The sequence below is a fragment of the Microtus pennsylvanicus genome, chromosome X, assembly GCF_037038515.1.
Source record: "Microtus pennsylvanicus isolate mMicPen1 chromosome X, mMicPen1.hap1, whole genome shotgun sequence".
Lineage (NCBI taxonomy): Eukaryota > Metazoa > Chordata > Mammalia > Rodentia > Cricetidae > Microtus > Microtus pennsylvanicus.
This window is the reverse complement of record NC_134601.1, coordinates 16,926,984-16,941,918: the sequence shown is the minus strand read 5'-3', so window position 1 is coordinate 16,941,918 and position 14,935 is coordinate 16,926,984. Positions and strand designations below refer to the sequence as shown.

The 14,935-nt window shown below is 36.9% G+C and overlaps 1 protein-coding gene across 1 annotated transcript in view; it reads right to left on the bottom strand.

The window, feature by feature from the left end:
* Window positions 1-14,935, bottom strand: part of Pasd1 (PAS domain containing repressor 1) — a 49,292-nt gene that overhangs the window by 31,801 nt on the left and 2,556 nt on the right. Inside the window, exons 4-8 of the mRNA XM_075958494.1 lie at window positions 11,098-11,187; window positions 8,075-8,174; window positions 6,765-6,914; window positions 5,565-5,695; window positions 3,202-3,275 (exon numbers count right to left, since the gene is read on the bottom strand). Coding sequence (XP_075814609.1) covers window positions 3,202-3,275; window positions 5,565-5,695; window positions 6,765-6,914; window positions 8,075-8,174; window positions 11,098-11,187 — 545 coding nt within the window. The remainder of the gene's footprint in view (window positions 1-3,201; window positions 3,276-5,564; window positions 5,696-6,764; window positions 6,915-8,074; window positions 8,175-11,097; window positions 11,188-14,935) is intronic.

Sequence of the window (14,935 nt, the reverse complement as noted above, 5' to 3'; positions counted from 1 at the left end):
GTCATAATGTAAACCCCACAAACCCCACTACTTTGTATACCTAACTTTAAAATGTACTGTGTTTTAGGATTAGAGGTGTGATTCAGTGAAAGAACACTGGGCCAATATATGTATAAAATCCTGGTTAACCTTAATGTTGTAAAACACACAAACACAAAAGGCAGTGTTTTGTTTGATAGACCAAACAACAGAAAAATCCCATCACTTCAAAATATGAGAGGCTGAAACTTATTAATAAATGACTTGAAGCCGGGCGGTGGTGGCGCACGCCTTTAATCCCAGCACTCGGGAGGCAGAGGCAGGAGGATCTCTGTGAGTTCAAGGCCAGCCTGGTCTACAAGAGCTAGTTCCAGGACAGGAACCAAAAGCTATGGAGAAACCCAGTCTCAAAAAAATCAAAAAAAAAAATTAAAAAATAAATGACTTGAAAGAACCAAAAAAAATAAAAATAAAAAACAAGATATTCTAACAGACTACATGGTGAATGACTGTTGGAACATGCTGAGTTCATTCTGAGGAGATAATATAGAAAAATGCAAGTTAATGAGTCATTGCATAGTTTGAATATATGATTTGAACATGAAATGTTCAATATTTACTCTTTCTGATTGTATTTCCAGTGTGAAAGAATTTAAACATAAACAAAGTCATGCATTATTTACAATACCTAAATACTTGAAGTATGATTAATAAAAACTCAGTGACAGAAATTGAGGTTCAACCTGAAGGTCAGAAAAGCAAAACAGCCAGTCACTGGCTCTTACCTCTCCTTCAGTCTGAAATGGCGATTCTGCCTCCAGAAACCTCAGAATGAGACTGACACTGAGAACTGTCTCCTCCTGTTTTATATTCTTCTCTAGGGCTGGGATTAAGGGCATGCACCACTACTGCCTGGTTTCTATGGCAAGTTAGTGTGGTTACTGGGATTAAAGGTATGTGTCGCCACTGTCTGGTCTGTAAGGCTGGCCGGCATGGCTGTTTTACTTTCCTGATCTTCAGACAAGCTTTACTTATTAAAATACAAATGAAATGCCACTATAAATACCTAAAATTCTAAGACAACAAACATACACACACATATACGTATGTATGTACATATATACACACATATATGTTGATTTTTGGGGAGGAAGGATTTGAAGTATCTCAGACTAGCCTTAAACTCAGTATGTTACCAAAGATGACCTTAAAATTCTGATCTAGGGACTGGAGGGATGACTCAACAGTTAAGAATACCGGTTGTTTTTCCAGAGGACCTGGGTTCAATTCCCAGCACCCACATGGCAACCCACAATCGTCTGTAACTCCAGTTCCAGAATATCTCACAACCCCTTCTGGACTCCATGGGTATTGCATACATGTGGTACACAGACATACATGCAGGCAAAACACAAACACATAATTTTTAAAAATTGGTCTGCCTGCCACCAGCTCTTGAGTCTGCTATTACAGGCATGTACTATCAACTACTCTATGTTTATGCCAGGCAAGCACTCTACGACCTGCGCTACATTCCCAGCCCCAGGGAAAACATTTTTAGATCAAATTTGCATTTCATACAATTCAATTAAAGCTTTTAATTCAATGATTTCTGGCAGATTCAGATCATACAATGACTGGAATAATTTTAGTTCCTTAGAGGTTTTTTGATCCTTTTGCATTTATATATTTATTTCTATGCTAGTGACTGAACTCAGGGCTTTGCAGTTGCTGGGCAAAGCAATAAGATAAATCTCCAACCCAAGAGAGTTTAAGAACATTTTGTATCTCAGAAAAAAATTATACTGTTCTAACAATCCTTCCTCTCTGTCCCCATCCGCACACAATACTTGGCCAGAGGCAACCACTAATCCACTTTCAGTCAGAAGAGGAATTCAAAAGTCTGTCTTGATGGCTTTGGGAGCTTCAGGTTGTAAGTCCAACAGACAACTGTACTAGACCCAGACTCCTCCTTTCTCTCATTTTTTTTTTGATTTTTCGAGACAGGGTTTCTCTGTAGCTTTTGGTTCCTGTCCTGGAACTAGCTCTTGTAGACCAGGCTGGCCTCGAACTCACAGAGATCCGCCTGCCTCTGCCTCCCGAGTGCTGGGATTAAAGGCGTGCGCCACCACCGCCCGGCTCCTTTCTCTCATTTTAAACCAACCATTGAAGACTGAAAACTTCACGTCATCCCCAACTTTTTCTCAACCCAGTGCCTTGGCTGCAGAATATTGTTATCCATCTGTTCCCAACTATGACTTTTTAAAGTAGTAAGTCGACTTTTCCCAAAAACTTAAGGCAACTTTTTTGCCTTCAAATTGTCTTGCAGACTGTACATGGTGGCACATGCCTTTAATCCCAGCAGTTGGGAGGCAGAAGCAGGAGAGTCTCTGTGAGTTCCAGGTCAGCTAGTCTACAGAGTGAGTTTCAGGACAGCCAGGATAACTCTGAGCTACTGCTTCTCCTTACTCTATATCCGAAATGCTACCATGTCTACTTTCAATATTCCTATTTTAAAAAAAATATTTATTCATTTTGTGTATGTATGCATGTGTTCATTCATGTATATCATTTGTGTGACAGACTGAGGAAAACTTTCAAGAACTAGGCCTCTCTTTCTACCAAGTGGGTCCTAGGAGTTGGGCTCACATCCTCAAATGTATATTGTATGTTTTTTTCTGTCATTTTTCTAGGACCATTATTGGATCACTCTAGAAAATAATGGAACAGACACTGGTTACTTGATTACTTACATATGATAAAATACACAGATCTGAAAAAAAATAAAAAAAATACACAGATCTGGAAGCTTGAAGTGGTGGTATATACAAATGCACATACAAATATAAGATAGATAGATAGATAGATAGATAGATAGATAGATAGATAGATAGATAGATGATAGATAGATAGATAGATAGATAGATAGATAGATAGATAGATAGATAGATAGAGATGGTAGATGGATAGAGATAGGCAAGAAAACCTGCACTTTTCAAGAGAATTAAAATATTTTAAAAATTAAAAATAAAAAAGCAATCATCTATATTCTGTTTGAAAACTATAAATTATATTAAATAATAAGGTAGATTCATACCAACAAATTGGTCATTTTAGATTCATTAAAATCCTTAGATGAGCATTCTACTGTTTTGGTTTTATTTAGTAAAAAAAAAGACTAGGTTTCAGCTCTGTATTACTTACAGCCATGATACCTCTTACCTTTGGCACTGTGTATTATTGTCATCATCTGAATCAATGACTATAACAGGAGGTTGAATTGCAGCAGGTTGTTCCTGAAGAAAATTAAGCATATTGGTTTCCATTGTTGCTGTCATCATTTTAGCATCTCTGAGAGTCAAACTTACAGCCTTGTACAGAGTAGAGTTATACCCTCTCCCAGCCCCCAATTGGCACTTAAATGCATTGTATACCAAAAATGACCTGAAATTTATGGCATATCTTACATTTTCAAGTTAAAACTGATCCATATGTAAGTGTGGGGAAAACACTGTGTTTATAGATATGAAAACAAGGTATGCATGTACAATGGTTCAGCCTTTGAATACAGTAGGTTTAGGAGAAGAATTTCACTTTGACTCAAGTTCACTGCTCACTATTTTATACCATCATACTGACGACTCTCCTTCTGTTATCTCGAGATATGTTTTCCAAAATATCCCCCAATATAGAAACAATATCATAGAGGCCCAGAGAGAAAAACTTGAGGAAACCACAAAAAGACTTCCTGGTGTTGTGATATAGAGACTAGGGGGGTATGGGTGAGCCAAGAAAGATTTTTCTCTTTCTCAGAAAAGCAAGTAGATCTTGAGGCTGAGTCCTACATCTTAGAAGTCTGTATTTTCATGGCAGATGATGGAATTCAGGTCCCAGAGAGTTAGTAAAAAGGAAGGACAAATGAGGCAATCAAATCAGACCAACTTCCTTCAGATTTCCCCTCTATACCACTTTCCTTACTGTCTTCAACATAGAGAAGTGGTTTATTCCACAGTTGAATGTAGGAATGTTCTACTGTGCCATCACAATAGGAACATGGCCCACAGGCCAAATAAAGCTCCTCCTCTGGAGCTAATACTGCCCAGTCTACAGTGTTCTAGTCCTGCCTGTATCTGCTGATAGTACCTCCATTCATTGCAAATGCTGGAATTTACATCCCTGTGACAACAACCAGTTCAGACCTGCCATTCATATCTCGGTAGCTCCATTAGTGTTTCTTATGTTTTATTATCCACCTATAAAGCAGCCTGGTTATTTCAGTCCAGATCATAGTACACCTCTGCTTGCCAGTGTACTTTTTTTTTAATTTTTTAATTTTTTTCTTTTTATTAAAAATTTCCACCTCCTCCCCTTTCCCTCCCCCCTCCCCTTCCCACACCCTCTCCAGTCCAAAAAGCAGTCAGGGTTCCCTGCCCTGTGGGAAGTCCAAGGTCCTCCCCTCTCCAACACCATGGCATTTGTTAACCATCACATACATGGACACAAGAATATGCACAAGCAAATAAAATTTTAAAGTACAAGTAATGAAATTATTACAATAGACAAAATATTATTCACCCCAAAATATGGACATAAACACATATTTGGCATCTTTGATTCATCTGTTAATATAATGATCAAGTATTTTGTGTTTACTCTCTACAACTCTATCCTATCAGAAAGACAATTGCTTGACTATGTTCATAGCAACTTTATTCATAATAGTCAGAACCTGGAAACAAGTTAGCTTGTCCTCAACCAAACCAGGGATCATGCATAGGGCCTCTGCATATACTAGAGAAAATAGAGTTTTTTACCAGTCTTCTAACCTGTAGTATAGGACCTCATGTGGCCAAACCTCATCTGGTTATCCCGCAACCAATCACATAATAGCCTGTCAGTTCATCTATATTAATACCCTTTTTCCAAGTATTAAACAATTTTATAGAATATACTTCCTAAATAGGATTTTAAATTTATTGGTCCATTACTAAAATGAAAGCCAGTGTACTTATAGTATAGATCCCATATGCGTTACTAATGTAGCAAAGTACTGCCCACCTCCACTATCCCCTAACCTCTTATTTGAGTCATATAAGCAATTTGTTCCTTCAAACTCCCCAAAATGTGGTCAAGGCACTCTCTGCCCAGATTGCCTTTGTTATTGTTCTTGGGGTCCTATACTCTAAAAACAAATTGCCAGAAAGAGATACACTATCAACTCTCACCCCTCTGACATTTGTCATCAATGCTTTCTTTACTGCCTGCCCCTATGTATTTCCCTGGCACTTATCACAATATCTGGGACATTAGAAGTATCCCATGTTATTGAAAGAATAAACTAAAGGAATTTTAATCTGTCATTTGGATTCTAAAAACTAGCTTTTCCTTTGATAGGTAAAAAGCCTCGACAATCAACTACCTAAGGAAAAAAACAGAGTTGTTGTTACATGCAAATTCACTTCCTAACAGAAAAATACAACTTATTTTTTCTCTAGTGAATACTGGGTATTTGTGCACTGATGTCCAAAGACTGAAAGTGAAAATGATGTGCCCTTCAAAGTGGAAGAATCATACAGCATACTCACTGATTCAGCTCTTGTGCGAAGAACTGAAATGGTTCCCACAAGATAATACTGTTGCTCCCTTAACAGCCCTGGAGTTGATGAACAAATGTTTCTGCTACAACGGCCATAGTTTCCAAAAATCACAAATGACTCTATGGGAGATAGACACAGTGGGAATTAAATTAAAAGATATTCTAAATAAGCAAGGAGGCTGACAACTGTCATATCACAATGCTGTTTACCATCCCATTGGCATTTTTCAAGATTCTGAGCCTTGGGATTCTCCTTGTCTTCCTTCCCTTCCAGCCCAGTTCCCCAGATGGTCACCTCCAAAATATGAGGCAGTCAACTGAAAATCAAATGTGAATTTTTACTGATATCAATCTTTGGCTGTCGCCCTATGAATTGTTGCGGCAGTCTCTAAAAGAAGTGTGTGTGTGTGTGTGTGTGTGTGTGTGTGTGTGTGTGTGTGCGCGCGTACACACACACACATGTGTAAATGTGCATACATCTGTCCAAGTGTTTTGAAATGATATTTCCTCTAACATGAGAAATAGTTTAACAAGCATTTGAGTACCTGAAGCACAAAGTATATCTTACCTCTGATTACCTCAGATGTTTTATGACTCTGAAGCAGTTATTTTAATTATGTATATTGATTTCTCAGATTGAACTTCCTTAAACCTCAAAAATTACACACCAGGCCCCATACTACACATGAGATAAATGTAGAAATAGCATAATTTTATCTATTAAAATTTTAGAGAGAGGACAAACTTCTTTCCCCAGGTTAGTGTATAGAACTTTAGTGTCTATATTTTATATATTTGTCCTTGGTAGGATGTTTGAATTCTAGACCCTAGTTAATCCAATCTGTGGCATGATTTACAAACTACAAAATTTATTTGTAAATTTAGGTATTCATGGAGTTCCCTTTAAACTTGGCAGTGCAGTAAACTTTTTGATTAAATTTTAAATTTTGTTTTGTTTTATAAGGTGAGACAGCCATCCTTTACCAATGTAACCCACCATGTTTCTATGTGACCCCCACCTTATAAATTTCTCTATTTTTTTAAATATCTAATAGGCGTAGCCAGAAATCGTGTGAAAATAGGGGTATCAGAGATTGTGTAAACACCAATAATACAAGAACATGTATCCTAGCAATCAAGAATATATCACTCTTGAACATCATTAAAGATCATGAGCTGAGTTGCTTACCATCATAAGAATCTTGCAAGTACAAGACAAATTTCACATACTCGTATGTGTCCCTCCGGTCGTACATGTCCGCACAATTATATGCATCCTTGGCAAACAGGTCTGCATTTCTTTTTCTTACATAACAGCAAAATTCAATAAGACTTCCAACTAAAGCGAGCAAGAAACAAAGTGTTATGCTCTTATAGATTATTTCAGAAAATGAAAGTCTTCTTCAGTCAAAACCGCATTTTTTAGGGGGTGGGAGTTTCTCCATGTAGCCTGGTCTGTCCTAGAACTTGCGCTTTAGATCAGGCTGGCCTTAAATTCACAGAGCTCTGCCTGCCTCTGCCTCCCGAGTGATTGGATTAAAAGAGTGCCCCACCACACCTGGCTCAAGAAAACATTTTAAAGAATACAGTTTTCTTTCCACAAATGCTGGTACTCACAGGGCTATCATCTGTAGAATAGGGTACTAGCCAGAATAAACTCACTGCTATTTATATGGCACTACCGTGAGTAGAAAAATACTTCTGTAATTAGGGAACAGGGTAAAGAACAAGACAGGGCTGGGGATGATTTTTCAGTAAAGTATTTTTATTGATCCCTTGAGAGTTTCATATATGCATTGCCATATTTTGATCATGTTCATATCCCACTCCTCCCTGCTCCCCCAAGATCCAGTTCCACACCCCCACCCAGTCCTTCCCAACTTTGTGTCCACAAAGACCACACAATTCCATATACTTCTGAATGTGAAGCATCCACTAGAGAAGTGGTTCTTAACCTGTGGGTCACAACTCCTTTGAGGGACAAATGACCCTTTCACAGAGTTCACCTATGACCATTGGAAAACATAGCTATTTACAGTACAATTCATAACAGTAGCAAACTTGGAGTTAAGAAGTCACAAGGAAAATAATTTTATGGTTGGGGTCACCACATCTTGAGCAACTCTATTGAAGGATCACAGCATTACGAAAGTGAGAACCACTGATCTAGATCATGGTTAGCCTGCCAGGGTCCACATCCTTAAAGAAACCCACTTACCTCTCCCACCATCCATCAACTGTCACTAGATCCTGAGCTGAGGGTGAGGACCCATGAGCTCCTCCCCACTCCCCCACAGAAAAGAGTTTTTTAATGATAGAAATATGGTTTGCTATTATGAGCTGTATATATAAATGAATATATGATCAGCAGCTCCAGTGACTAATCTTTTTGCAAAAATTACTAAGGGGTAAGAAAGCAATAAATTATTCAATTGAGTGTTACTTGTCACTCAACACCCCAAAATTAAATCAAAACAAAACCAAACCAGGTATACATACCTGATTTAGCCAATGGAGGATTAAGAATGATCTTCTGAGCTATTTCTTCTTTTTCTCCATCAAGAAGAATATTTAATAAACTCTTTCCCACAATGTCTTCCTGGAGAGAAGGAGAGAGAACAAATTTTATTTTACACTGAGACTTTTAGTCTGTCCTGTCTCCTTACTACCTGTGAATTTAGCTCTGCCCTTGCCCATTTATGGCTACAGCTGCTGTGATTCAGGCAGTTTTCAGTACCATTCTGCAATTACTCCAGTCTACAATCCATTCTGGACACAATTTTCTTATACATTATTTTCGGCAAACAGTTGAAGTCTTCCTTAGCCATCTCAGAGACCACAGACACTCTGTAATGATCACATTGTGTTCTTTCTCTCTGTGTTATATGCTTGGAAAAATCACAGCTCTTCATCCATAGTGTTATCTCAGACCTTGATCCAAGCAAGTGAATATGAATTGGAAACCCCCATACAGCCTTGCCTACCTTTGACTGTGCACTTTTTCACATTTCAATGTGAATCATTTCTCTTTTATGCCTTCCTCAGTCTTTTGCATTGGCATAGATCTTAGTTTATTCATACAAATTTAAGGTTAAACTTGTTATATGTATATTTCTGCTCTTGTTTAAGGTACTGTGATTGTGTAGTTCACTTAAAAATGTAAGGTATAATTAAAAATATAGGTTAATAAATATTCATCTATAATAGTCAGGCTTGTAGTCATATTAGTTAGATTTTCTATATGTGTAGAGATATGTTTCAGTTAGATAAGTATTCTTCAAATCTTTCATAGACCTTCAGAATATAGCATTTAAAATGTTTAAAAACTTAAGCCTTCTCATGACAATGAGACACATCTACTCCTGGCAGCACCAAGCTACTTCAAGATGACAATGGGGATTGAAGAGGCTCATTATGGAGCTGGTTGACCATTTGGCAAGAAACTGCTCTTATCTAGACTGCTTGATAAACTAGATATGCAGGATCCACAGAATAATGACTGCTAAGCTTACCTAAAGGTGAGATGATTCTTTGGGGTTCCTGCTTCAATAAAGATTCTGCTAGACATTCTTCAGGACACAGAAGAAAGTGACTGACAAACTGCCAATATAGACAGAACTATCTTTGAAATTTCCTGTTTCTTGGAAAAGTCTGCTGAATCCTATGGGACTGTAGGCTGAAGATGGATACCCCAATGGTACAGAAGAACTTTGGATAACTGTCCAGGCAGTCAATTCTAGAGTTTTGGAAATTGCTTACAATGCACCTCCTGCTTGCTTAGGTAATATTATAGCCTCCTGGAGTCTTTGATGAAGTTGAAAAATTTATAGTTATAGTTTTCCTTAGTTATGATAAAATATAAAATAGATGTAAATATTGTAACTGTAATTCTTGCTTGATACCTGTTTTATAATATGTAATTTTACCTTCCTTTTTATTTAAACAGAAAAGGGGAGTTGATGTGGGATTTCCCTCTGTATTCTGTGATTACCATTAATGACTAAAAAAACTGCTTTGTACCTATAGCAGGGCAGTACTTATCTAGGCGGGGAAAACTAAACTGAATGCTGGGAGAAAGGAAGCATAGTCAGAGAGATGCCATGTAGCCCCACTGGAGACAGGTGCTGGAACTTTAGCCAGTAAGCCACAGCCACATGGCAATATACAGATAAAAAAGGGTTAAATTAATATAAAAGTTAGCTAAGAATCTAGAGCTAATGGGCCAAGTAGTGATTTAATTAATACAGTTTCTATGTGATTATTTTAGGTCAAGCCGGCCAGGAAGCCAAGAACCAAAAAGTGGCCTTCTCTGGCACACTTTTAAGTCCCTAGTCCTCCCTATACTTTAATCTGGCATTATTTATATTGATGGGGAAATCTTAATTCCCAGTACTCTAAAGAAATACTTATTTTTCAATAAAAATACAGTTCAAATACCCAAATGAATTTATCTCTGATTAACCTGGCCTTTCATTAATTCTGCCCATCAAACAAATGATTAAATAATCATCTCAATCAGACACTGTCTAAATATTAAGACAAAGTGCAGCTTCATTATCCCTTACAAGTTGAAGAATTATTCTCCGTTTTATTCACACTTATTGTACTTTTTATTACATCACTACTGCAATTGCCACAAATCCAATATCCACCCATCCTACAAAATGTGCTACTGAAACATTTTTACAGATATTTTATATGAAGTAATTAATGTTTACAGGAGTAACTATTAGCAAAGATGAATATTACATGAATTATAATTTCTATGAGTGCAATAAAAATAAAGTATGTCATATATATACAAAATGTGCTAATGAGCTAGAACTAGAACTACATGGAGTTTCAGGGTAGCCTAAACTATAGAACACGACCTTATATTGGCAAAAAAAAGAGAGAGACAGAAAGACAGAGAGAGATTGGAGAGAGATATTCTCCAAAAAGAGCCAAAAGAGCATAACATCATACTACTACAAAAATACATCTCAGATTTTAAAAATAAACTAATTAAAAAATTAAGACGTAGAAAAAATAAGACCTACAATAGATGCCATAACTCAGCATGAATCAATCATGACTTTCATTCATTGCTCAATCACTATGTAACATCCATTCCTCAATCACTATGTAACAGACCCCACACCACATTCATCTTGGTGAGAGCTGCCTTCTCTCAAATCAGGCACTTAGAGGCTAGACACTGATTACAAAGCAACTGCTATATCAAAAAGTACATGCTTGGCTTGTGTGGGGATGCAGACCACACTGAAAGCTGAGGCGTGTGAATCATAAGTTCCAGGCGAAGTAAAACAAAACCAGTCTTCTTTGAGAAGCCCCCAAGCAAAATTGAAATTGTGTTTTCTTACCTCAAACCAGAATTTGTTTTTATTGACTTAAGACTGAAACCAATGGAGATGATGAAATGGGCATAGCTCAACACCATTGACTTATATGAAGCTGAAACAAAATAGTCCGTAAACAGAATACCAGAATGACCCTTTTCCCCAAACGCTAAAAGAACTTACTGGATCATGTCCAAGGAGAGATGACACATTCTGCGATATAAAAACAACTTTCCCATCTGTGCTCAATATAATTGAAATGTTTTCAAATGACTAATAAAGAGAATAATAACATAATTAAATAATGCAATTATAAAATGATAGTTTTATTTATAAGCGCATAAATATAACAGAATACTGAAATGTATTCTATTTCTTACATATCAATGAAGTAGGCACACACATAATTAAAAATCTATTATTCTGCCTCCTACACAGAATCTCCTTAATGTTAAGCATGAGATATTTATCAAATAATGTGTCACTTAAACAAATTTCAATGTACACCCAATTAACACCTAAACTCTCCAACACAAGCTAGGAAGATTAATTTCTGTGTAGACTGACACATTTTAAGCATATTTAATTTTTAAATGGATAATAATTTTATTTAAGGGCACTTTCATTTGTTCTTAGTCTGGTTATCTACTTATAAATATGGTTACTGCCATTACTTTTCTTCTGTATAATGGATTTGTTATACAGACAAATATTTCTTTGTAAAGAACATTTAAAATAATTTTATGAGCTACAAAATTGTTTTCAGAGTTTTTTCTATAAGCTTCATTAGTGCTGCTTACAAGATCCTGGGTGAGGGGTTCTAATTAGGTGTTTTAGTACATTTCCAGTGCCTACAGACAGAAGAAATCATCTTTCATTCCCTTAGCAACCATTAATTGCCTAGAGACTCTTAAGAAGAGCTGAGGACTCATGAGCGGCTCTTCCTTAGCTGCTGTTAGCTATTTATTCTCAGGGAAGGGGTGTGGTCTCATGAAACCCATCTCCTCCAAGCTATGATAGAAGAAAGATAGCGTAACTGGGAGGAGGAAAGAGATCATTGAGAAGGGGAAGTGACAAGAGAGGGTAATGAGATGCAAATTTGATCAAAATACATTATATAAATATATAAAAAGTCATAGTGAAACTGATTATTATATGCAATCAATATATGCTAATAAAATAAACTTGTTTTCAATAGTAGGACCAACATGCCACAGACGACTATGAATGTAGGTACTAGGACATAAAGCGATGTTAGAGCCTTAGGAAACTTGTCCATCATTGGTTACTTAGAGCTTGGAAATAAAGTAAAGGTTTCCCAAAAGCTGCTATCTAGAGCATGTGAAATGCCAAAAGGTTATTCAAAGGAGATGTGGATATGTGTGTGCCTTCCTCAAGTCTAAGAAGAGGAGGACAAATAAACCTGGGCTCCCTTAGGAAATACTAATCAAACATCCACATTCACTCAAATTTAGAGATGCGATCCAGACACTGCATGCGTGGTCTTCCACAACTCCAATCTAATATTTAATTCAAAGAAATCCTGGTCTGAAATAAAATGAATATTTTAATAAACAGGCTCATAGAATTCATGCAGACAGATAGTTACAAATAAAGGACCTTATGGCAAAAACAAACTAGCAGACACTGGGAAGGGAAATCGATTATACATGAAGAGTGTATAGAAAAAGTCAAATGCAGAATGAGGCTGAAAAGAAAACACTGGAATTTACAGACAAGAAAAGAGTGCTAAATATAGGAACACAGATAACATGGGTTTTAAAAATTTGAATGACTCAAAACTGATCAAAGATATGAAACATAACAACAGTTCTTTAAATGAAATTATCATAAAAATATCAATTCCGGGGCTGAGATTATAGTTCAGTGGCAAAACCTTTCCGTAGCATATGTGAGGCCCTGGGTTTCATCTTCGGCATAAAGGAAAATAAAACATTAATGCAAAAGCAAAACTGCATGGTAAAACACAGGAGAGCTTGGGCATGTGTTTATATTGGTAGAGTTCTTCTCAGCTGCATAAGGCCCTGATATCCAAGCCCAGTAACAAAAATCAAAGCAAACATTAATGGAAAGGGCCTAAAACTGAAGACAAGACTCTGACTACAAGCTTTAAGATGATTGTGAAGGAATGTGAATACCTGTGTGTTGTCAATGAGAGGTTAAAAGGAAGAAGTTGTGAAAATCTATATGGCCAGTCCTCAATATTAGAGAACACCATAGACTCTGGTGTTTCTACTGCAGCACGTCAAATAGCTCTGTTTACCCATGTTCTCAGCAGCATTATTCACAATGGCCAAAAGGTGGAAGCAATCTGCTATAGTTTGGTTATGGCCAGTCCTCCAAGCATTCACATATCAGAAGCTTAGTCTGTATCGCACAGTGTGAGAGGTGGTAGGGTCTTTAAGAGGAGAGGCCTAGTGGGAGGTCACTGATTATGCTGCCTTCATTAGTAATTAATTTAGTTCTTCTGGGACTGTGGTTAGTTTCTAATAGGTGGTTGTTACTAGAAGGCTGGTGATCCCTCCCCACTCTCTGGCTTTCTGTCTTACAAATATGATTGCTCCTTATCACAAGCTACCTCCACTGTGAAGCCAGTTTCATCAACAAGCCATCTCACAAATGACATAGTCAAGGGACCATCAAAAAAGGACACAGAATTTCAAACTTGCTGCTAAATAAGCCTCATTTCTTAGAAGGAAGTTATGCTCTCCACTATCCCACCAATGCTACAACAAACCTCTTGTCTTTACATAGTTCCCCAACTCAACTGTTTGATTTAGACACAGAGAAGCATTAACATATAGTCCAAGCAGATGACAGACAAAAAGGCTCTGAAAACTTTAGTATAACATGTAAGTGACTATCATTCAGTCTTTAGAGAGAATTCAGTCACCAGCTACAACATGAATGGACGACATAAATATTTTAGTGCATGGAATAAACAACTCAGGAAAAAAAGAATGAAATGAAGAGCAAAATGTAAAGATACAATATAGATTTTTTAATAGAAAATAAAAAGTCTATTATTTGAAAAGAACAATACTGGAAACAAACCTCTGATTAAAGTGATTTGCATAGTGAAAAGCACAACCCTGTTAAAAATGTTTCTGTTTTATACATATGAGTGGTTTGTTCGTGTGTGTGTGTGTGTGTGTGTGTGTGTGTGTGTGTACCATGTGTTTGTGTGGTGCCAGAAGAGGGCAGCAGATTCTGTCAGATCCCCTGAAACTTGAACTACTGATGCTACTGGTGGTTGTGAGCTGCCATGAGGGTGCTGAAAATCAAACTGAGATCTTCTGTAAGAGTAGCCAGTGCTCTTAACTGTTCATCTCTCCAGGCCCACAAATAATGTTAAAATAAAAAGTAGATATCATTACAGAAGCTTCAGCTGTAACAAACATGACTAGAACACATCACCATCAATTTTATACCAGTAAAATTGAAAGTGATGGGATAGACCAATTCTTAGGAAATATAATTTACCAAAGATAACTCATGAAATATAGAAGATTTGAATCATAACATAATCATTAAAGAACTGAACGATAGTTTCAAATAGTCTTTTATTACCTGCTGTGGTTTGAAACTGGGTTGAGTGTATCATTACCAAAGCTAACAACTGACAAGCCCCACAATCATTATGTATTAGTCAAAACTTTGATGCTACTTTTATTGGTGTCAGGGTATTGAATACAGTACTCTGCATATGCTAGGCAAGTGTTGTGAATGAACCACACCCCCAGCCTCAATTTAAATTAAAAAAACTCCACTTTTTTCATGAGTCAAAATAATGAAGACAAGTTATTAACATCTCACAGAAGCTAAAAGGTGGTAGAGGAGGGAAATAAGCATAGTTTCACTGTGCACTCCAAAATGTTTGAATATACACTTGGCTTCACAAAACTATTGCCAGATTTCAAACGATACATTTTGAGACCTCTTAACACAAATTTCAGTATATAATCTGTAAACCAAATTTTCTTTTTAATGAACGTGCTTG